General features: G+C 41.1%; 1 protein-coding gene across 8 annotated transcripts in view; it reads right to left on the bottom strand.

The window, feature by feature from the left end:
• Positions 1-2183: 2183 nt before the first annotated feature.
• Positions 2184-23550, bottom strand: part of HMGXB3 (HMG-box containing 3) — a 58458-nt gene continuing 37091 nt past the window's right edge. For all 8 annotated transcript variants that reach the window (XM_061617350.1, XM_061617353.1, XM_061617348.1 and 5 more), the window contains 14 exons: positions 21621-22054; positions 21131-21306; positions 20536-20633; positions 19300-19398; positions 18176-18325; positions 15768-16069; positions 14657-14784; positions 14252-14383; positions 12908-13092; positions 12295-12514; positions 11547-11680; positions 10985-11101; positions 5539-5748; positions 2184-3962 (listed from right to left, as the gene is read on the bottom strand). In XM_061617350.1, coding sequence (XP_061473334.1) covers positions 3495-3962; positions 5539-5748; positions 10985-11101; positions 11547-11680; positions 12295-12514; positions 12908-13092; positions 14252-14383; positions 14657-14784; positions 15768-16069; positions 18176-18325; positions 19300-19398; positions 20536-20633; positions 21131-21306; positions 21621-22054 — 2853 coding nt within the window. In that variant the 3' untranslated portion in view covers positions 2184-3494. The remainder of the gene's footprint in view (positions 3963-5538; positions 5749-10984; positions 11102-11546; positions 11681-12294; positions 12515-12907; positions 13093-14251; positions 14384-14656; positions 14785-15767; positions 16070-18175; positions 18326-19299; positions 19399-20535; positions 20634-21130; positions 21307-21620; positions 22055-23550) is intronic.

The following is a 23550-nucleotide window of genomic DNA, read 5'->3' as shown; positions in this document are numbered from 1 at the left end:
CGAGTCAGACCATTGGTCCATCTAGTTCAGTATTGTCTATACTGACTGGCAGCAACTCTCCACGGCTTCAGACAGGGAATCTTTCTCTGCCCTACCTAGAGATGCTGGAGATTGAGCCAGGGACCTTCTGCATGCAAAGCAGATGCTCTACCACTGAGCTACGGCCCTTCTCCAGTTGTGATGACAGCAACTTCTAAGCACTGAATGGATAAGATCAATAGCTGTGCTAGGATAAAACATAACTTGCTCTGCTGTGTTTTCCAGAGATCAGAATCGAATAGCCTTGCACTTGGTTTTTTGATAATCCGCTTGAGCAAGGCAGTAAAGCACTACAGCACATGCCAATTTCATTTATTTACTGGCCCTCTGGATGCTCAAAATATCTTTTGGGGAAGGGGCATAGCTCAGTGGCTGAGCATCTGCTTGGCATAAAGAAGGTCCCAGGTTTAATCCCTACTATCTCTAGGTAGGGCTGGCAATGTCCCCTGCCTGAACTCTAGAGAGCTGCTGCCAGCCAATGTAAATACTGAGCTAGATGAATCAATGGTCAGACTCTGTATAAGGTAGCTTCCTTTGTCAGGCTCACTATAATTTTAAGTTAAAATGCCTTTTAATTAGACAAACTGTGTGATCATGAGGATCATGATCCAAACTCGAGCAAATTTATATGTTAACAAAGGGGCAGGGAATGCAGAAACACTTCACTTTTGAAATTGTATTTGCAAATGATGTCTTGAGCTTCTGGATTTCTCAGTGAGATCTACAAATCCCACTTTACAGATTGTTTAGCAAAAACAAGTAAAAATGTGAGCCGTTTATTCATCAGTTTGTTTTAGAGCACAGACCCCCTAACATTTTGGACCCATTCAGAATATTGAGAGAGTGTAGTGGGTGTCATCACAGAATAGCTGGCATGGTGGGCATGCCCATTTACAAAATGGCTGCTGTGGTGGCCATGGATAATCCTTTGAACCTCCATTTTTTCTGCTCCAACACCCAGTTCACTGAAGGAATATTCCCTCTCTGCTGGGCAAACAGACACATCTCAGAAGACAGTTTTTCTCTCTGCCAGCCAACTCACTGTCCATTGATTCTCTTTTTGATCAGCCCCCACATATATGCTGGGTTTTTTCCTCCCTTCCCCAATTCCCAGGCCTTGGATGCTTTTTCTTTCTTCCATAATTACCTACGTTGCTTTTTTGCACAGAGGCACAGGCCCACCTGCTTCTTGCTTTCTAAGCTCCTTGGAGTCAAATGTCCTCTTGCTAGTAGCATCCCGTTAGAACTGTTCCCTCTTCTCTCTGGTGATGGTGTCCAATTAAAATTGTTCTCTCTTCAAATAATCTAACTGGATGCTAGAAGTGTTCTCTCTCTTCTCTACGTATAATGGATGCCACAAGCAAAGAGGAATACTCTCTCTCCATTTCCCAAGTCTTTCAGCAGTCAACATGGTAGGAGGGCCTAAGCAGACAACATGAGGGAATGTGAAAAGAAACTCAAAACGATGACACAATTGTGATTTATGAGCTGGCCTGGAGGCAATTAAAGAGCTTGGTGGATGCCCTGATATGTTTATTTGGGTACACTTGTGTCCACAGGCAGCATGTTGGACCCCAAGGTTAGTATCAGATTAGGATTGGGGAGTCCTGGTTTCAAATCCTCATCTCAGCCATGAAGTTCACTAAGTGATCTTGGACCAGCCACTCTCTCATCCTAGCCTACCTCAGAAGATTGCTGTGAAAATAAGATGGGGGTACCACCTTGAGCTCCTCGGAGGAAAGATGGGGTATAAATGTAGTAGTAGTAGTAGTAGTAGTAGTACATCTCCTAATTCTTTCTAACACCTGAACAAACTCCGGTTACAAAGTTAAGGAAAGGAAGTACTGCTTATACACATCCCTCATGTCGGCTTTTGTTCTCCAGCAACACCAAGTTGTTATAGCATAAGTATGTAGATATAGCAGCAATAGAATGTATAGGATGTTTCACGCATTCTTACACTTTGTTTCAGATTAATCTCAACATGATATGGGAGCACCACAGAAAGCCTTGTTCCCTTCCACATGTCTTGGTAACCATGCTCTTTAATTTAAAGTAATGATTATTCCAGTGGCTTTAAAAATCCTTAGGGTGCCAAAAAAGAATTCACACTAGATCAAATAGTTTCACCCTCCAACACTGGAAGAGATAATTTATTAAAGTTTATCAATGACTGAAAAAGTATTATTCATAAATTAGCATTCTTAACAGCAAATCATAACCTTTGCTCAAAAATTCAATATGGTGGTTGGGTTTTTTTTTAAATAGCAGTCACACTATAATCCTTCATAGAAGGGAGTTTTTAAAACCACACCATAAATCTGAATAAAACGCAGTGGAAACCCTTCCCTAAGTCCAGCTGTAGCAGAAATCCATTTTCACTTTCCAGATGGGCAAGAGTAAACGGGAATCAGTGGATATAACGCAAGGAGTTTACACGCCATGGTTCAACATTTTACACAGGAAGAACAATGCTGGTCTCCCAAGGACAAAGTCAGTTTTGTAAAAGTTGGAAATGGGGAGTATGTAGTGGTTTGCAAACAGCCAAAACAGGCAAGTGTTACGTACCTTCCCTAACAGGTATCAGCTCGGGAAATAATCATAAAAGCATCTCTTGTTGGACTATGTCCACTGAATCCAGCTACTGATTCACAAGTACTCTTTATAATGTCCCTAGATATAGGAATAGACAACCTTCTATTAAGTCCATGGATGGGCTGTAAAGTGCCTGAAAATCCTCTCCTGATCAACTGTCCAGATGCTTCATCCAAAACACAGAAATCCCTGAAGAAACTTTGTAATAACTATGCTAGCCAGGGTAATTATAACCTACTACAGACCAATCCTTACCTTAATGCACACAGCCATGAAAATTCAGCTCCCTCTGGATTTCAGCCACTAAATAAATGTAGATGCTCCTCAGGTAGAGCCAGAATGAGTTATAAGAACACATATGCTCTCACCTCTTCAAACACTGATGGGGCCTGAAGGTCAGTCTGAAAGTTCAAGTCAGAACTTAGTAGCAGCTGGGGCTCCAAATGCTCATTGGTCTATTATGGTCACCCCCTTCAGGATATAATATTGGGAGAGTCTTTTATTCCTTCTTACAATCCCAACACCCAGCAATGTACACACTTCAAAAACCTGGTCAGATGATCTTCGGCAAATCCATTTCAACAAGTTTCAGGCCACTGGACTCTATCCTCCCCTTGCAGCACACAATCCCAGCTGGCATAGGGATCAAAGTAGCCCCCGGGGAGAGAAACCTGCCCTTTTACAGCAAGCTGCTCTGCCGATCAAAAATCCAATATGGATTTTATTGGAAGCACATGACTCTTTGGTCAGTACGAGCATCCAAGGTGCTCAGGACTAGGGCGTGTGTGAGTAATAAGCTGCCTGGAGTATCTGCAGCCTAGCTCTCATCTCTATAGCTAAGATGACCACATCAGATCAGGTTATTCAACACCATCTTCCCCTTGGATCTCTTCATCTTCATCCATTTCTGTCTTGATCTGGGCCACACCCAGACGGTACAGAGTATCCCGGATCACCACTTCACCTGGCTGGCAGCTCTGCACAATCTCATGAATCTGCCTGTTCACAGTCTCGCGGCTGGAGAAGAAATCCATCAGGCGATTGTAGAGATAATAATGGGTGGCGTTGTCAAAGGTTATAGGTTTCTGACGGACATTATTGGTTTTGCTGTCACTGATGGCTGTAATAATAGCACCATAGGGTTCTAGTTCCCGGCAAAGGGAGAGAGAACGGTACCGAGCTGTTGGGTCCCCCTGAGTGCTCTGCTCTGTCCCAGTGTGAACTATTCGGCGAGATGCTGATTTGGTGACTGGATGCTGAACGGAATGCTCCGCAGTGGTCATATCCACATTGTAGTGTCTGTCGAGAAGTTCTGGGCAGGACACATACTGATGAAAGAAAAAGAGAAAGTGACTCTCATGTATTAGAATATTCTTTCTACTATCTTCCTCCAGAACTAAGCAATGAGAAAAAGCTCATAATAAGAGTCAGCATGGGTATGATGTAAAGTGCACTAGGATTTGAACCTGGGTTCAAAATTCTACTTAATCAAAGATTCTTTGGGTAAATCATACACTTTCTCATGGTCAGTTCTGTAACTGTAAAGTGGGAATCATAGCTGATCATCTGTAAAGGAAGACTATTATGGAATACATTCAGTATACTTAAGATATGATAGGTTAAAGATTTAAATGAATATCCATCCTGAGCATTTGGAATTTGACATATATTTTATTTGTATTAATATTTACGTACATTGAAAATGGAAATGGTTTGCCTTCAAGTCGATTCTGACTTATGGCGACCCTATGAATAGGGTTTTCATGGTAAGTGGTGTTCAGAGGGAGTTTACCATTGCCTTCCTCTGAGGCTGAGAGGCAGTGACTGGCCCAAGGTCACCCAGTGAGCTTCATGGCCGTGTGGGGATTCGAACCCTTGTCTCCCAGGTCCTAGTCCAACACTCTTATCCACTATGCCACATAAAAATTTAAGTTTTACATAACCCCATCAAAGGGGATGGGGAGGAAGAGAGAACCTCAAATTATGGCTTGGAAAAATGATACCAGTTTGGGGACTATTTCCCTATGGTAAACATGTTAATAATAAAATAATAATTTTTTAATAATTTTTATTATTGTATTTCTTACCCACCTTTTGCCACAAGGCCCCAGGGCACATTACAGTAATTTAAAATACATATTAAAATCAGTTTAACATTTATTGGACTGCCTTTTCCATTCTTATGAATATACCCAATTCCGAGGACCCATCCATTTGGCTATCTATTCCTTGCCAAAGGAAAAACAGTACATTATAAAAAACACAACATGGGGCACCATCTCCCACTGAAATGTGTTGCTTAATCCAACATTATGGGCTGGACAGGTGAGCAGCAGTGATTAGCAGCGTGATGCAGGCAGGGTGGCATTGCTCACCTGCCTTCTGAACACAGAGCATCACTGCTGGTTCCTGAGAGGGACTGGTGTGTGTGTGTGTGTGTAAGATATAGGGAGCTCAGTGCAGTGCAAAGTTATTCTGATGCTGCCGGGCCATGCTCATACTGCACTGAGCTTCCTGCCCCTTAACTCCTCCCTCTCAGGAACTGGCAGCAACGCTCCATGGTCAGAAGGCAGGTGAGAAATACCGCCCTGCCAATCACTGCTGCAAATGAGAGTAGGTCCTAAAAAGAAGGAAGGCAGAACAAGATTGCACACATATTGTCTGATCAGAATAATTAAATTGCTTATAATTAGAAGTTAACAAAGTTACAGTGCGCAAAACAAATATTTGAAAGGTAGGACTGTTCTAGAAAATAAAGTTGTAGCTCATATTATCAGAAAAACAACCCATGACAATCAAGAGCTTCCTCCCCACTCCCTTACTACCTTCTCTTATGAGAAGATAACCTTATCACCGATGATCTCACTGGCTTGGAAAACAGTGCAGCAGGACAAGACAACTAACCCTTAAAGGTTCCATGGGGTTAGAGAAGCAACCCTGGTTTCTCCCCCACATCTGAGCAGTCAAGTCAGGATAGCAGATATCGGCACACAATGCCACAGAAGTGGCCAAGTCTACCACATAGACTGGTGGCCAGTGGCGTGAGGAGGCTAGGAGGTCCACATGGTCCCGGGGGCTTTCCCCCCTCACAATGTACTTCGAGCCACATATGACCTGGGGAGATAAAAGGTGTAACAGGCTTGGTACAATACACTGGAAGAAAAGGATTAAAGGGATTAAGGGCAAACCCACCTCTAAATTTCCATCCTAATCTTCTCAAATACCATCCTGATAACTTCAGCTTCTCTTCAAATAAACAACCAGAATTCTATAGAGGAAGATTCATTTGCAGTTTCCCTCTACAGTGGAGGTGAAGGAAAGAACACGGACTGTCCTAACTCCATGATCAAGCAAACCCCTGAGCCACTCAGTACAATTCCAATGCATCATTCTCCACAAATAGGCCATATTCAGACATCGGAATAAGCTATGGGTCCCCATGCAGGGAAGCAGCTGCAGTGAGCTTGGGGCTTGCATGCTCCTCCTTTTCCCTATGCAGCCAGGGAGGAGGAGTTTGAAATGCTTTACTTCTGGCTTTTAATGAAAACAAACCAACTCCAAACCATATGTTAGGAAGCAGCCTTGTTCAAACTAACCAAAGTCAGCACTGACCACAGTTCTCTATGCAGAAAACCTTAGAAACCATAAGCAGAAGCTTCAGAACAACTCCTGGCTGTGTTTGACACTGGGAAACATTTTGGGGCAAGCCAGGTCTATACAAAGAGGATGGCTCAGTTGAACTGAAATGGAACCAGACTGCTGGCGCTATCAAAAAGACTGCAGAGCATATATTAAGCTAACCCCTGGGAGAAGAGGCATCCAGTTCAAAATGGGTCATCCCTAAAAGCCTTTTTATTGGTCAGTGTTATACGATGGTGAAGACAGCCTTTTGAGTTTCACAATGCAGGTTATGTTCTATTTCTGTTTTGAATCTGTTGAATCTGCTACTGCAGTTTGATCTAAAATCAGACTGATTACAATATGTTACTACTTAAGCAATTAATTTAGCTATTGGGAAAAAACAAACTTGGCCTGTTCAAGATGTATGTTTTTAGCCCGCTATGCTTAAACCACTCCACTTAAGGAAAGGTGGGCACGGTCAATTAAAAACATAGAGCACACCTAGAAATTTGCTAGAATATATTTCACGTCCCACTTTTTGATCTTGTGCAAACCTCACGTCCATTGGAGACTATTCTGCAGAAGTCAGTGCCATTATTCCACAATTGGTTTTGGAGTATTTTTAGTGTAAATTTCGCAAAATGTTGCTGTACTTATTCACAGAAACAGAAGCAAAAGAAAATGATTTACTATAGGAAACTTCACTAAAATTGCAAATCAAATCAAATCAAACATATTTAAAGTGACTATCTGAACTATATTAACTGACAATACTGTTGCTTCCTCCCTGCTAAAACAAGATCAACACAGCACATGTCTTGTTTCTGTTATTTGGGCTGATTGCAGGTCTTGCCACCACTCACCATGTGCTCAGAGGCATATGTTACCAAATTCTTCCAAGCTACACAGGAAGTGGATTGGACTATGGAAGACCAACCCAAATTGTGTTTGCATTTTGACAGATTTGTAGGGCAGTACAATATCTCAGAGAGGTCAGATTTCTTATTCCCCTGGTGCATTCACTATAGCTGCCCAATTTCCCTGCTTTTTAAAATTTGATAGAAATATCTGTTGGCTACAAGTATGTTCTCAAATTGCAAGGGTTGTTTGCCTATTAGTGAATTTATCTGCTTTTTAATACAGGAAGTAAGAAATGGGATCGTGTGCAAGTTTGCTGATAATGGATTGATCATTTGCATACTTACTGAGTTCAATGGGATTTATTCCCTGCAATCATGGTTAGGATAGGTGAAACTGACCATGGGGGGAGGAGAAGACGGAGGGGAGGAGAAGATGTCGGGAAGGCGGGAGGGAAGGAAGGAGGAAGGAGGAAGAGGGGAGGGGAGGAAGAAGGGAGGAGGAAGGGAGAAGAGAGGGGAAGGGGGGAAGGATGGGAAAGGCAGGTCTGATCATTTGCATGCTTATTGAGTTTGATGGGATTTACTCCCCTTAAATCATGCTTAGAATAGGTAAAACTGACCATGGAGGAAGAGGGCGAGGGGATAGGAGAGGGAAGGAGGAATGGAGGGGATTGAAGGGGAAGGATGAAGGAAGAGGGGAGGGGAGGGCAGATTTGATCATTTGAAAGCTTTTTGAGTTCAGTGGGATTTACTCCTGTACAATCAAGCTTACGATAGGTGAAACGGACAGGGGAGGGGCAGGAGTAGGGAGGAAGGTGGAGGGAAAGGAAGGAGACTGGATGGTTGGGCACTGGGTAGAGGGAAAGCCCCTTTCCAAAATGAAAATATTGTGTAAAGTATCACTGTTTTTCACGGTTTCCCCCACCTTTTTATTCTATAGCAGGCACATGTAGTCTCCCACCCGAATTTAAAATAAAGTTGTCCCTGGCCACATCAACACCAGACCTTTATTTCACTTTAGATAGTCATGGCTTCCCCCAAAGAATCCTGGGAACTGTAGTTTGTGAAGGGTGCTGAGAGTTCCTAGGAGAGGCCCTATTCCCCTTACAGAACTACAATCCCGAGAAAAGGTGCTGATTGTTAAACTACTCTGGCCACTAGAGCTCTGTCAGGGGGTCTTCTAACAACTTTCAGCACCCTTCGCAAACTACATTTCCCAGGATTCTTTGGGGGAAGTCATAACTGTGTCAAGTAAAATAAATGTCTGGCATGGATGTGGCCACATGATTAGCCAAGCCAAACAGCTGTGAGTCTGGCTTTTAGAACACTGATGGTTCATACTGAGCATGCCTGACACTGTACTAGACTTCAATGTTAAATTTCTTAAATTAATTAAAAATGAACCATGCATTTTTTTTAACTTTTACCCCACAAAAGATGAAGGTTAGAGTATGGGGCAAGGTCAGTAATAGGATTACAGGTATTCTGTGAACATGGCTGATTTTTAATTAATTTCAATAAGAAATTATGAGACCACTGACAGAAAAAAGCCCAACAGGGTTCTGGATTTTTTCCCCTCTTGTTTTACACTTTGAACTCTTGATTCTCTGAGTGTTTTGTGTACCGCCATTGTGTTTTGTGAAGGACAGGGGGAATGTGACACTGTTACTCTTACTTGATCTCTCAGCGGCTTTTGATATCACTGACCATGGTATCTTTCTGGGCCGATTTGGTGAGATGGTTCCAATCCTATTTCCAAGGTCATTTTCAGAGAATAGCATTGGATGATTGTCTTTCGGCCCCCTGGCAGTTGTGCTCTGGGGTGCCACAGAGTACCATCTTGTCCCCCATGCTGTTTAACATCTATATGAAGCCCTTGGGAGTGGTCATCAGGAGATTTGGGGCAATGTGTCAGCAGTACGCTGACGATACCTAGCTCTATTTCTCTGTAACATCTGAACTGGGAGAGGCAGTGCAAGCCCTGGACCGCTGCCTAGACTCAGTGGTGGGCTGGATGAGGGCCAATAAACTGAGTCTGAATCCTAAGCAAGACAGTGACGCTGTGGGTGAGTGGTTCCCAAATTCAGATAATTGGGCAGTTGCCTGTTTTGGAAGGGGTCGTACTCCCTCTGAAAAAACAGATCCGTAGTCCTGGATCCTTCGTGGTTGCTAGAGGCCAAGGTGTGTTTTTATAATTGTTATTGATTTATATTGTGCGTTATTTAATGTTTGTTACATTTTACTTTATTATCCACAATTTAAATTGCTCTGATACTTTAAAAAACTCAAAATAAAATTAATCACCAGGTCTGACAATACTCACTTGTGTTCCTAAAACTCAAATTGCTGATCTTCTAACAAAAATGCTGAGGACAGTATAACTTGTACCTAAGATTGGTCTTTGTACCAGGGGACAGGAAGGCAGCCAATACAGAACAATTTTTAAAAATGAGATCCAGGGTGGGGTGATCCAAGCAATTACTGACAGGAAGTTACAGTTTAACATTTGTTCTGGGTAAATTGGAAAGAATTAGTAAAGATAAAATTATCAAGCATACAGAAGAACATGTTTTGTCAGTGATAAACTTTAATAAATTATGGCTTCTACAAAGCCTTTCTCACTAGCCTTTTAGAGACTGTTAATAAGCATGCAGATAAGGGCGATCTGGTGACTTTCAAAAAGCTTTTAACAAAGTCCCTCATCAAAGGCTCCTGAATAAGCTTAATAGTCATGGAATAACAGGACACATCCTTTTATGGCTTATAACTGATTAAAAAGAACGCAGAGAGTAGGAACAAATGATTATTTCTCACAACAGAGTGATGAAGTGGGGTCACCCCAAGGATCTGTATTACAATATAAGGTATTAGGATCTGTATTAGTATTTTTAATTTGTTCATTAATTACCAAGAGTTAGGGTAAGCAGTGAGGCAACCAAGTTTGCTGGCGATACCAAATTATTTAGGGTGGTGAAACAAAAAGTATTCACAAAAAGGGATCTCCAAACTGGGTGAATATCTGAGTTGGCAGTCACTGACCAGGAAAAGGACCTTGGGGTCATGGGAGACGAGCTCAATGAAAATGATGATGCAATGTACATCAGCTGTGAAAAGGGGAATTCCATGCTAAGAATCATTGGGAAAGGGATCAAAATTTAAAATCACAAGGCCTTTATTTTTGCTGCCACCATACTTGGAATACAGTTTTGGTTGCTGCATCTGTACAGCTAGGAAAAGTCTAGAAAATGGCAATGAAAGTGGTCAAGGGGCTAGAAAAACTCCATATGAAAAAAGGTTGCCATTTATTTTAAGGGGCTAAAGAGAGTAAGGGAGAGTATGATAAAGAGACTTATAAAAAGTATGCATAATGTGGAGAAAGTGGATGAAGAGACCTCTCTTTCATAATACCAGTATGTGGGATCATCCAATGAAGCCGAATGGTGGGAGATTCACGACAGATAAAAGGAAGCACTTCTTCATGCAGTGCATAGTTTAACTATGAAATTAGCTACAGCTTTAAATGGGAACTAGACAAATTCATGGAGGATAAGGCTATCAATGGCTACTAGCACGATGGCTATACACTACCTCCAGGATCAGAGCCAGCATGCCGACTGGGAAATAACAGTAGGGGACGACTGTCACCCTCACTTCCTGCTTGTGAGTTTCCCAAAGACATTTGATTGGTCACAGTGGAAAAAGGACACTGGCCTATAAAGGTTAGCAGGGATTGCATTCTTACCTATAAATAAATTAAACTGAATGACTGTTTTTTATATGCTCCCCTTGACATCATTTTCTACCATAGGACAGAAAACCTACCAAGAATACTGGATTGATACTCTAGTGTAATTTTTAATCCATCTCACCTGGTGTGGACACACTTTGCAGATTTTCCCTCCGGTAAAGTGTGCTGGGGGCTGACTGATCTGTGTCCCATTCTGAACAAAATCATATAAAGCCAGAAGAGAAAGACAGAGCTGCTCCTAGGAAATACACCATGGAGAAAAGCCAGCATGAGAGGCAAGATAATAAGGCAAAATGTGACATAATGTACAAGCTGCAAGAGTTAAAAACCCCAAACCCTCAGATTTTATTTTTTCATTAAATCCCATATTTTCCCCTGTCATATTTCTGAATGACATTTTCTTAAATAGATTTTCACCAAGTTCCACCCAGGAAGTGTCCAAAACATCTGGAGGGCACCAGGTCTATATGGAAAAAGAAAGTGGCTTTACTTGATAACATGATACCGTGAAACTTCAAGATGAAATGCACATTCCTATCGCCAAGCCATTTACTTTTCCAAACATCCTGAACTGACAGTACATACTTCCATTTTGCTCTGCTACTGAATACTAAAAGCGTAAGGAAGCAGTGCATGCTTTAGAAGGCAGGGTTTGCTATGTGCTTACAGTAAACCTCCATTACCTTTGACTCCCCTGCCTCCCAGGAAATGCTGCACTGTGTCAAGAAATTCTGTAGTTCTTCCTCACTGTATGAGCCAATCTGCTCCATTTTACAGGTTTCATCCTGAATCAGCCTCACTAGAATGCTTGCATTACCTAAAGAGCAAAATATAATTTTCTAAGTGCAGCTAGTGAACAGAATGTTTGAATTAATTCCGCAAGTAACAAAAAGGTCCTTGTCTTGCACCAGAATGTTGTAAGTTAAGCCACTTTACCAATTCTGAATTCATAGTGAAACAAACACCAAGCATTTAAGCTAAGCACCAGAAGCTGGCATTATGAAATTGAAGGCGTAAGAACATTGCCTAAAAGATCTTCCCTGTGGTGGTGGTGATGACGACCTTTACAATGCTCCTTATTCCTTAACTTGGCCAATGTGGCACTTATGCATGCATGCCTGCCTCAAGTTTTCCGTGGCAGAGTTTGGGCTGATGTGCTTAGGCTCTATGCAATTAGGCAACAAATGGGATAAGGTGCATAAAAATAGTATTGCTTCCACATGGCAACTCAGCGCAGGGAGGGGGGGGATCAGCAGTGCTCACAGAGATGGCCCATTTAAATCAGCCCCTACAGATTCTATCGGCCAACAAAAACACATTTTCAAGGCAAAACTTGCTGCCTTCTTAGTTCTTAGTGTCTGCCTGGTGACTACATATAAGTTACCATTCAACTGGATGAACAGCACCAGCATTTCCACAGGAACGAGTTACCTGGCATTATATGTGCTTCAAGGTTCTTCTCTCTCTCTGTGTTGACAACCACAGTGCCCCTCATCAGTGGTGGGAAGAAGGGAGCTATGATAGAGGCATCAAACTTTGTGATAGGGATGCTGGAGGGGAATGCCACCTGTTCTATCACTTCTGTCTCCATGGTGGACCAGAAATCTTCCACATTTACCTCACTAGATGCCAAGAATTCTGGCCAGGTAAACTAGCATTGGAAGAAAAGGGGAAGAAAAGCATCAAACAATAGCTTAATTTTTTTAACAGTTGTGTGTTCTATTCAGCTATGCATAGAAAGTGGTTCCTCTTTCTGTTTTGAAGTTCACAGGATCATTAGCTCTGTGCTGTCCCAGATCTCCCAAATCACTTATCATGTAAGAAAAAGATGCTTAACAGACATTAAACCTGTCTGTTCAGATGGTGGTCACTCAAAAGATTGCCCTGTGAAATTGTATTTTTTTGGAAAGAGTTTTTCTCTCCTACTTCGGAACTAACAAAGATATAAAATAACTCTGTACATATTAGCACTACAAACATACATTATGAGGAGCAGAATTCAAGGTGTAGCTGGAGAGTACGATGTGTGCCTAAGATAATCTACCTCAATATTTTTCAGCAACAAAACATTTTCCACATTCCTCTGGGCTATTTCAACTTTGGGTGCGATGCCACAGACTCCACAGATCATATCATTGTAGTCTCGGACAGTGAGGCACTCAAAGGCCCAGTAGCCATTACACAGCAGTTCCTCAAGCTGAGTTAGCTCCTCAGTGTTCAGGTTTCTCTCTATGGATAAAAAGAGAACCATTTAACCAGTTAAAAAGCCTCATGCAACACTCATCTCTAAGAATGGATTCTCTGGGAAGGACAACTCAATCCTTGTAAGATACTGGCTAGATATGGTTTGAAAGAACACACTTCTGTGCTTTCTCCAGCTCTGGAAAGACTCTCCAGACTTCAGCAGAGAGAGTCACAGAAGTACTACCTGAATTATAGCTTGCCCAGACATTTTATTTGAGCAGTGCTGTTCTCTGTAATCAAGGTACACTGGGATATTTAAGTCTGCCTTGGTCCCCTGAGACAACAGGAACACAACAGGCCATATACTCTGTGTGACTGGCTTACCACACACACCGCAAAGTTATGTTGAGAAACAGGTACCTGCATTCCAGTTGTAGGCTACACCTACAGAGACCCTAACCTAGATGCAGAAGCTGCCAACTTCAAGTGTTCTAGTCACAAAGGCTGGGAAGCCATGGCTGAGCCAAAGGTAAGTCAGGAGAATTCAGTAACTCTCAGATTCTACTCTGGGCACAGCAGAAGAAACAGGACTCACTATCAAGTGAAGGCAACTTTACACTGTCAGCAAATCCCTATCCAACGATGTCAATCCTATTGGACAGGTTCTGTGAAGTCTATTCTCCTGCATAACTTGGGGCTCTCCTGGACACGCACACCTGTCTACAGCACTGTATGCCCAACAGCCATACAGAAAAGACATTCAGTCCTAATCTTTCAGCCAACATCATATCAATAGGCCCTCCTGCCTACAATCTTGCTTAAAACTACAATATTAACTTCTCTTGCAAAGGTCTCCATTCCACATTAGTCACCTGATTCAATTAAATATCCAGGTCAATTACTAAATAATCCTGTTCTCCTTGATCTGCCACTGTTGTTTCAAGAAGAAAATGTTAATTGGTGGCTGAAATCTGTTTGCGACTAGGTAGTTTTCTGAATTAAGCGAGAAAAAGTTTCTTCACAAACCGATCAAATAAAGTTTCATAAATATAGGGAAGTTATTATTTGAACAGAGCTAGTTGGAAAAGCCAATTTATTTAAATCCCACTCACAGCAAAAGCATCCTATCTCTAAGGAAAGCCTCATCAAGTGTGCGAACCAATTAGAAAGGAAGATGAAAGAGAAATAAGTTGAATACCAGTACCGGTCTGCTCTTGGACCGATTCCAAGATGCTGCTGACTGCCACTTTAGGATCTTCTCCAAGTTTAATGTGATTTCTGATTGTGAACAGAAGGTCCAGGCTCACTAAAAGCTTGTTACCCACATTAAACAATCCTACAGTTGAAACAAAACAAACAAAAAACAGATTTTACTATGGATTTAGAAATACAAACAAAACAGCTCCTATTATGGAATGAGACATACAGAAGCTGAGCTCAAATCCCAAGTTCAGAGACTTTGTTCACATACAAACGCACAGCACAGCCTCATGAAGGAGATATAAATGAAAGCCATAGTGAAAGAACTTAATGCGCTCATCACAGTGCTATACTTCTCCCTCTGAAGCTTAAGGCTCTTATAGACTAGTTTATTAATGCATTTTCTTACCAGTGTAGATATCATTGAAGCTGTGGAGGGCCAAGCACTGCACATTCACACAGACCTTGAGTTGAGCAGTGACCACCTGCAGCTGAGTAGCTGTCAACAACCAGCACTCTTGAGGACCTGCAAGAGAACTACAACACAGGAGGGAAAGGAAATTGGTTACTGTTTAAGAAATGCAAGGAAGAATGTTTTTTTTAAAAAAACAACCACCCTGAGATTCTAAATGATTAATCAGGTAGAACTAGGATCAAAAGGCTTCTTTAAAAGTAGCTACCTTAACCTTTACTAGAAATCCAAGAATAGACTACAACACAGATCACCTCCATCTGGGCTAAAAAAAGCCACACTATAATGTATTTGAAGGAAGGGATATACATCTAAATATTTGTTTGTTTTTAAATAACTTATATATACTGCTTAATATAGTAAAATCTCTAAGTAGGTTTATATAGAAACCTATAAAGTACAATAAAAAAATTTTAAAAAACAGATGAAAACCAAACACAACTGCATGTCACAGATAAAACACACAGACAAAATGCAATCAGATCTGTCTGCTTCCTTCACATCCCTGTTAATACATCTTCCAGAAAGAGAACAAATGAGTTAGAATCCACAGATGTAATGCCAATTTAGATTGCATCCTTCCGGCTATGAGTAAACGGACCTTGAATCCTTCCGGAGCTTAGTCTGTAAAAAGCAGGGAGTCAGGATGTCCAAATCATATTTCATTTTTTCAACATATAGAAAGGGGGAAATATATGTGTGGTATGTGCAGGAGAAAGTAGCACACAGACATAGCAGTCCACATCAGTTCCTGGAAGACTAGCTTGTACAAGCAATTTGATTTGTCACTTTCATTTACCATCAATGAGGCAGAAATTACCAAAATGCACTCTTCTTAAGATTTTAAAAGCATGAGAATTTTCTAAAATGCCTTTAGAATAGGGGTAGGAAACCTGTGGCCCTCCAGATGTTGCTGGGATACAACTCCCACGACCCTGACCATGCTGGCTGGGACTGATGGAAGTTGGAGTACAGTAACAACTGGAGAGCCAAAGGTTCCCTCCACCTGGCTTTAGGAGCATGGTAATCAATATAATTCTTAGCTTACTTTGGTTCTCCTTTGAATAAAGGGCTGCTACAGAGAAGGCACTGGGATGATGGAAATTCATAATAGTTTGACCAAGAGGTCTGCTCAATGGTGACTGTCTCCTCGTTCATGTTGGACAGGATGAGCCGTGAACTATTTAGTTCATGAATGAGTGCAAAAACATCAGCCAGCTCCGATTCATTCTCTGGTATCTGTATTACTTTGCGCAGAAGCTGCAAAGTGGACTGACGCTGAATCTCCTTTTGGGATTGAATTAGAGGTTCATTGGTGTTTAACACATCAGCTGGACTAGCGGTGACTTCCTACAAAGAAAGTTTCATTTTGATTATCTTTCAAGATATTTGTGGATTCATATTGAAAGTATCACAATGATCTTGTTATTTGGAGGTAGCCTTTCTGCCATTTTATTGATGACTAGATCAAAACAGTGATTAGGTAATATACTCAAGGACACAGAGAGCCCCAGTTCATACAGAAGTCTGACTGCATAGGGTTCCTAATGGCAGGGAAGATTCTAACTATATTCAGCTAAACTCAGTTAGAATCTCCCTGCAGACCATGCACCCACATGCCTCTACCCAAGTTCAAGCGTCTTGGGTAGGGGGCATTGTTTTGTGCATCTGTTCATACACTCAGACCAGTGTCACCATAATTTAATTACCCAAATTATAAATACTCTTCAATTATTCACCTGCTGCCTGTTATCTGCAGAAGGTCTTGAGAAGTGAAGCTCAAAATTCAGTATATCTGTCAACATATGTAACCATAAGCATCAGGGAAGTGGAAAACTGAACACTAGGGGGCTCTTCAGGACAGTGAAACAAAATATGTGAATTCACTACAGCAAAACAAGCCACCCCAATAGTGCATCAATCTGCCCTTCTGTCTTAGTTTAGAGATGTATTGGACAAAGAAGTTACAATATTAAAGTTGAAGTGAGGTGGGGAAGGAGAGAGGGAAGAGGCCAAGAGATAGCTACAAGGAAAACTTAATTAGATGGGAACCAGTTAAGAGTTTTTCCTTAAAAGACCAGTGTAGAATCACAGATGTAACACTGCCCAGCCCTTAACCATGGTTACAGGATTAGGAATGTACCACAAGGTCAGGCAGTCCTTTCCCCAGCCCCTCTGCTCTTGCATGCAAATTGCCCCATCTAATTTAATCCATGGTTAAGGGTTACATTTCCATCATGGTTAGCGTCGACCAGAGTTGTCTTCTAACCAAGATTTGTAAGTAACTTCAAACCCCAATAAGGAGCAAACCCTCAAAGCAATTTGCTAATCATGGCTAATGGTGGCAATGTAACTCTTAGCCATGATTAAGTCCAGCAGAGAAGGCTATGGAGAATTCACATGTTAGAGAGGAGGAGCTGGGGATGGAGCATATGATCCCAGCTCCCACAAGCCCTTAATCAACGTTACAGTTCCGGTAGCCCAAAGCAGCAATGGAGAACACTGCACTATGCCCAACTTCACATTAAAGGATTGTTATTGCACAGTTAAAATGACTGCACTTGAGTAACTTCATATACCAGAATGCAGTCACCATATACCCAGCTGCTTGTACCAATGGCAAAAATGGCACTTTTTGCCATATTTAGCCCAGCTTCATTCAGTGTTTGGAGGAGGGGAGAAGGGCTAGACAAAAATGAACCCTAAAGATTTTTTGTGATCTTCAGGGGTCAGGATGGAGTGTTTACCATAATAGATACAAGGCAGCAATGGGTTATGCTAAACTTTTTTTAAAAAAACTGTTTAAAGCGTTACTGCTGCTTCAAGTGGACAGTGGAGTCCACCATCTTTTCTTTTAATGAAGAATGCCTCTAGGAATGACACTACATCATCACACATTACCACTCCCACTCTCAGTAAAGGAAAACTGCTGGAATCCTACTCTTTATTACAGTTCCACCAACACTTGAAGCAGCAGCGACGCTTGTAACAATTGAAAGAAAAAGAAAAAACATGGCACAACTCTCTCCTACTTCATATCTACTATGCTGGATTTTTTTTAGATTTTTCCCAACCCCTGACACTCTCCATAAAAGGCTCCCCCACTGCACACCCTTTAATAGAAGACAAACGGCGCAGTCTTACTTTTTATACAGCAGTCCCCCTGCCAACATCCTAGGAATTTGTCTTCCCAAAATTAAGCCTGTAGTTCTCTCTCTCTCTGTGTATGTGTATATATATACATACACACACACACACACACAGAGAGAGAGAGCGCACTGAACCAATAGCTATAAAATGTAGCTTACACACACACACATAGATCTTACAATCAAACCCTATACATATTTTACTCAGAAGCAAGTCCCACTGAGCTCAAAACCAGAGGCCAATAGGAAAGAGATTTCTAGCATACTAAGCTCAATTCCAAGGAGTATAAAAAGAGCCATAACTCACTAGGGATTTTGCTGTTTTCTCAGCTCTGTCTTTGGTAAGGTTGTAGCCACAGCTGGGACAGATCCTTGGTTTATGCCGATTAGTGTATACATAACTGCAAGAAGGATTCTTACATTTCCCTCTACCACGTGATGTTGCCAATCCCAAGTCCTACAAAGACAGACAGACCAAATGTTTATCCACTCTGCTTTGTATATTTATAGAGCTACAAAGACTACTCCACCAACCTATTCTCCTAGGACATGTAAAAAATCAGCAAGATAAAATCATGGCATTGGTCACCATGCTGACAAAGCACTGAAAATGGTTTGCTTCAGTATTAACACTAAATATCACAAGCACTTAACTAGAAGATCCAATACTCCAATAGGAGTACTGGGTGCTGGTATTAATGAAGGGGGAAACAGAGCCAGAATTCCATTAGGATTCCAAGGAAAGCCACATTCAAAGATTAATGTCAAGTAAGATAACCTGGAAGATCTGAACAGGGTGGTTCATGACAGATGCTATTGGAGGTCACTGATTCACAGGGTCACCATAAGTCGTAATCGACTTGAAGGCACATAACAACCAAAGATAACCTGTGTGATTTTCTATTTCACTGCATTACTACGAACCACCAGCAGGTGAGAAATGAAAACCACACATACTCTGTGACTAGAAGCTGTGATGTTTCAGGGCAAATCAAATTGCAAATGCTTATGGACAGAAACCACTCCAAGACACAGTTCAGGAGGAGAGGCTGGTAGAAGCTGACCTAGAAACCAGTTCATATGGGGCTGTGAGATTCAAAGCATGGGCGACACCACCTTATGCTTTTTATAAAAGTCAGTTATGGTCAGTACCGGTTAAACAGTTTATACAAATTGAACCAGACTCATTTCTTGGCCACTTCCTAAAATAAGGAGCCTTCAAATCTTCAAAGTGTCCGTGAAGGGCTTGGACAACATTCAAGCCTATAAGCACAGCTGGATTGAGGCCTATTTGTTAAAATGACAGGCGGTTCCTATCTGCCAGAAACATGAAAAACTCATGTCTGTTCTCCTTTGCACCGAAGTCACAGAAAACAAAGGCAACACCAATACTGCATTCTCATCAGATGTTCTAGTGACAAAGATTCTCACCAAGGTTACAGTGCAGCTGTACTTATAGGAAGGGAATACATCTGGTTTGACCTCCACCACTTTGACCTGAGATGCTGAGCTGTTGGCGCTGCCATGGAGCTTTTGATGGAGACCAAGGAGGCAAGAGAGAAACAACAGTCAGTCAGAGCACAGTTAGAAATTCTACTATCTGTCCCTGAAAGACATTTGATCCTTTCCCTGCACACATCACCATTTCTCCATTCTCAACTTTACAGCAAAATGCTCCTGGCAGCTTAAATACCTAAATAAAATATAATATATCTCATTTCAGTAAAGCTAAACCATTACGACATTTTACTATTCATTAGCACTCTTACATAATATATATGAAATAGCATGTTGCTGTCTAAAGGGAAGTTCATACTGGCTATCAGCCTGTAAATTCAACACATGGAAGTGCACAGGAGCAAGCCTAAAACTTGCAAATAGAAGGCCACATTAGCCCCTTCCCAAAATTAAGTCTAAAATTCTCAACTGCACAAACTATGAACCAAACCCTACAAGCACAGGGACTACTCACATAACTGGGGTAGACAGATTATCTGAGCAGAGTCTATGCAATCATGAAATCTGCACATGCATCTCTCCATTCACCCCATGCATGTGTATGGTGAGGTGGTTTCATAGTGAGAAATCTTAGACGTGCTCCCAGTGTGAATCTACCCAGAAAGGAATTCACTCGTCATAGTACATGCCTGAATACTCAGAACATATGCTGAAATTTCCCCTAGAGACCACTATAGTCAGTATAGTGTAGAGTTTCAAAGTCATTTTCACTGGGAAAACCAGTCATCAGCTCACTGGATGACTTTGGGCCAGACACATTCTCTCAGCCTCACAGGGTTATTGCAAGGATAAAATGAAGAGGTGGGAACCAGTAATGGTATGAGATTCTTGGAGGAAGGGTGGGATAAAAAGTCATAATAAATACAATAAACAAAGCAGTTAAACATACGACATTATCATACATTCCCTTGAATATTCTATTTACAAACAGAATGCAAGATGCATTTCCAAGTTCCTTACAATCATGGTCATGACCTTTCAGGAATTCTAAAGAACTGACATCTGTAGGCCAGAGCCTGGTGTTTGCAGAGTAAACCACATTAAAGTACACACGCACACTTTCCATTAGAAAACTGAATTCCATAACATGTTCACAATTATATTCCAAGACAATAGAAGAACAAGCATTTAGGCAAAATCCACAATTACCTTGTGCTCTTCAACACTAGGTGTTTGCAGGGGAGACTGACCTAGCTGCTTCAGAGTACTAGGTTTCAGTCCTGAGATTCTCACAGGGGAATTTTTTTCTTAAACAAACAAACAAACAAAAAGACGCATGGAATGTTTAACATATGTGAACAACACATATTAGTACATTGAGTTTTACACTGGCTGGTCTAGCAAATGCACTATTTATTTATTTATTATTTGATTTATATCTCGCCCTTCCTCCCAGCAGGAGCCCAGGGATGTAGTGAAGCAAATCACCACTGAATCCTAAAGAGACCAAGCACATATTTATTTATTTATTAGATTTATATCCCATTCTGTCTCCCAGCAGGAGCCCACTCTCCCAGTAGGAGCCTATTATTTGCCGACTGTCTTATTGTACAAAGGTTTGTGAAACTGATAATCCTGGAAACATAAAGCTGGTTTTGATGGGAAGTCATGCTCTAAGCCTTCCCTTAATTATTCTTAATTAAATGGCACTCACAGTCACACACAGCTAGCATAATTCAAGACATAACCTGCCATTCAGAAAAGAGTTTCCCCCACTGTGCACAAACTGGAATCCTCATTTTACCATTGTTTGTAAATGACTGCCTGCAAGAAGGCTGCTCTGTATTGGTTTCTCTTGCCACACTGACAGGGGCTGGCAAAATTGCCCTCATGGGTCTTGCAGCAGCCAGCAAGGAAGGCTTGGGTTTTGCTTTGCTCTTCTGCTCCTGCCCTTTGGGTACAATGCAAACAGCATCACCTCTGAAAAAAGAAGAGATGCAGTTGAGAATTCCACAGTACAGCTATGCTAGCAACAGTCACAACCTGCTTGAGAGGCAAGGCTGCTGCTTTGAAATTTATCTTAATTGCCCGTCAATCAAAATGAGATACTGAAAAACAGATAGCACTGATTCAAAGGCATCAATACAAAGCTGGTAAAAGTTCTATTCTGAAGAGGTTGGGAGGGGAAAAGGTTCTTGGTGCATACTGAGAAAATCATTTGGATCCAAATTATAATTAGAGGTGAAAGACACATGCAATCCTATATGACATCAACCTTTCACACATCGACTTACCCTGCTGAATGTTTCACGGCAGAAGTTGGATTTGAAATGGAGCTGGCAGTGGTAACTATCTCAGCGGATGGCTGGGTCTCCAGGCCCTCATTCTCCCTCTCCTTATGTCCTAATGAAGGCTCTGCCTGTACAATGGCCTCTTGAAGTTGAATAACTGCAGTGGCATTTCCTTGCTCCTCCGGCTGCATGTTATTTGCAATGATGTGAGCCTCCGAGATTATCACTTCTTCCCATTCAGTTTCCTGCACCTGCTCCCCACAAGGGGCTGCGTTTAGAAGTTGGGTAACAGCTTCAGAGCTTTCCAGTACAGATTTAGAGGCACTGTCATTAACCACTGCCTGTCCCAAGGCTAACGGATGCTGACTTCTTTTGGGGCCCAAGGTTTTTATAGGCATACTGGAAGTTGGCTCAGATTTGCCTCTGGGCTGTTTCTCCTGAAATGCAAAACACATTTAGTACTTCATATTGTGCTACAATCCATTAAATAAATAATAATTGAGTTTTGCTAACAGACATGAGAAATGAAATAAATGAATGATTAACAATTGTGGTGCAGAAACTAACATTACAAAGGAAACATACTTCTCCCTACTATCTACGCCTAGCACAATTTCCCCTATTTCTTTTTCTCTGAAAACATATAGAAAAGCAGCCAGATGATCACATCTCTCTCTCTGATTTGTGAATTGTTACATATGAATCTGAAACACACATATAGCAAATCTTCCCAAAAGCTGCCCTATCATAAAAGGCATGTTAAAAGAAAACGAGCAGGAAAAAGACAGGAAGTCACCCTCACGGAAGAAGTCAAATGGGTTTTTCTACACTGTAGAAGACTACGAAAACTAGAAAGAGCATTCACCAAATAAAATCTAAGCACAATCAAGAATTCTGGCTTTCATTACCATGTTGTAAGCCAAGTTCTTCTGTTTCTAGCTTTCTCCAGCTGTTACTAGCGTATAGCTACAAACATATCAAAGACAATGCCTTCACATTATCAAGGACAGCAATTCTAAGATTCTAATATAAAATTTTATTTTTATTTGCCTGCTCTTTGCTGACAACGGTTTCTTATCTTATGGCCATATGAAAAATCACTTGAAAAGCATTTGAATTAGAAAACCCCACTTCTTTTATGCTCCATTCTGAAGAATGAATGCCTGAGGTAAAGGAAAATGAGTAACATTGTTAGATGGCAGATGCACCATTTGCAGTCCTGGCAAAGCCTATGTCACCTAAACATTTGTCAGTTAAGGCAACACTATTCAGATCCAATTCTTATATTAAAGCTGCCTCAGGAAAACGTTGTTCAGCTGATCCATGTGATTGCCATGACAATGGTACAATTGAAATATCAAACCTCTGACCCTTCAACATCTTCCCTTACTATTTTTTCCAAAACATCATGAATCACCTTAAAATATACTATAGACTATATAATCCATCTGCACACCACAGTCCAGAAGCAGAGAAATAAACTATAGTTAGATCTGGTCTATGTTTTAGTAGCCACTCCTATAGCCTTTCCAGGGAAGAAGATATGAGCTAAAAATCAAGTCATCAAAATAAATAAATAAATTTGAAACCTTGTAAAGTTTTAGGATCTCTCTTTTTCTCTCTTTCTTTTGCACAAATTCATCTTGTTTTTAAATGGGCTTATTTAAAAAACAATGGGACCACAGGAGCCTTGGCTTTAATTTGTATTATGGGTCTTAAGTGTTTTTATGAGCACTTAATAGTTCAAAAGAAGGGATATAAGATCTTTGAATGACTAAAGTAAATTAATAATAATGGCTAATCAATTATCATTCATCATATAACTATCAAACATATCAGTGTGTGTGGGGGGGTCCACCTTTTATCACAGTGTGTCAGAAAATAACAGTATTTTTTTAAAGGGAGCTAGAGTTTCAGAAAACGACTGATTTCA

Source organism: Rhineura floridana, chromosome 3, assembly GCF_030035675.1.
Source record: "Rhineura floridana isolate rRhiFlo1 chromosome 3, rRhiFlo1.hap2, whole genome shotgun sequence".
Classification (NCBI taxonomy): Eukaryota; Metazoa; Chordata; class Lepidosauria; order Squamata; family Rhineuridae; genus Rhineura; species Rhineura floridana.
Note: the sequence above shows the minus strand (reverse complement) of the source record. Positions and strands in the feature narration are given on the sequence as shown.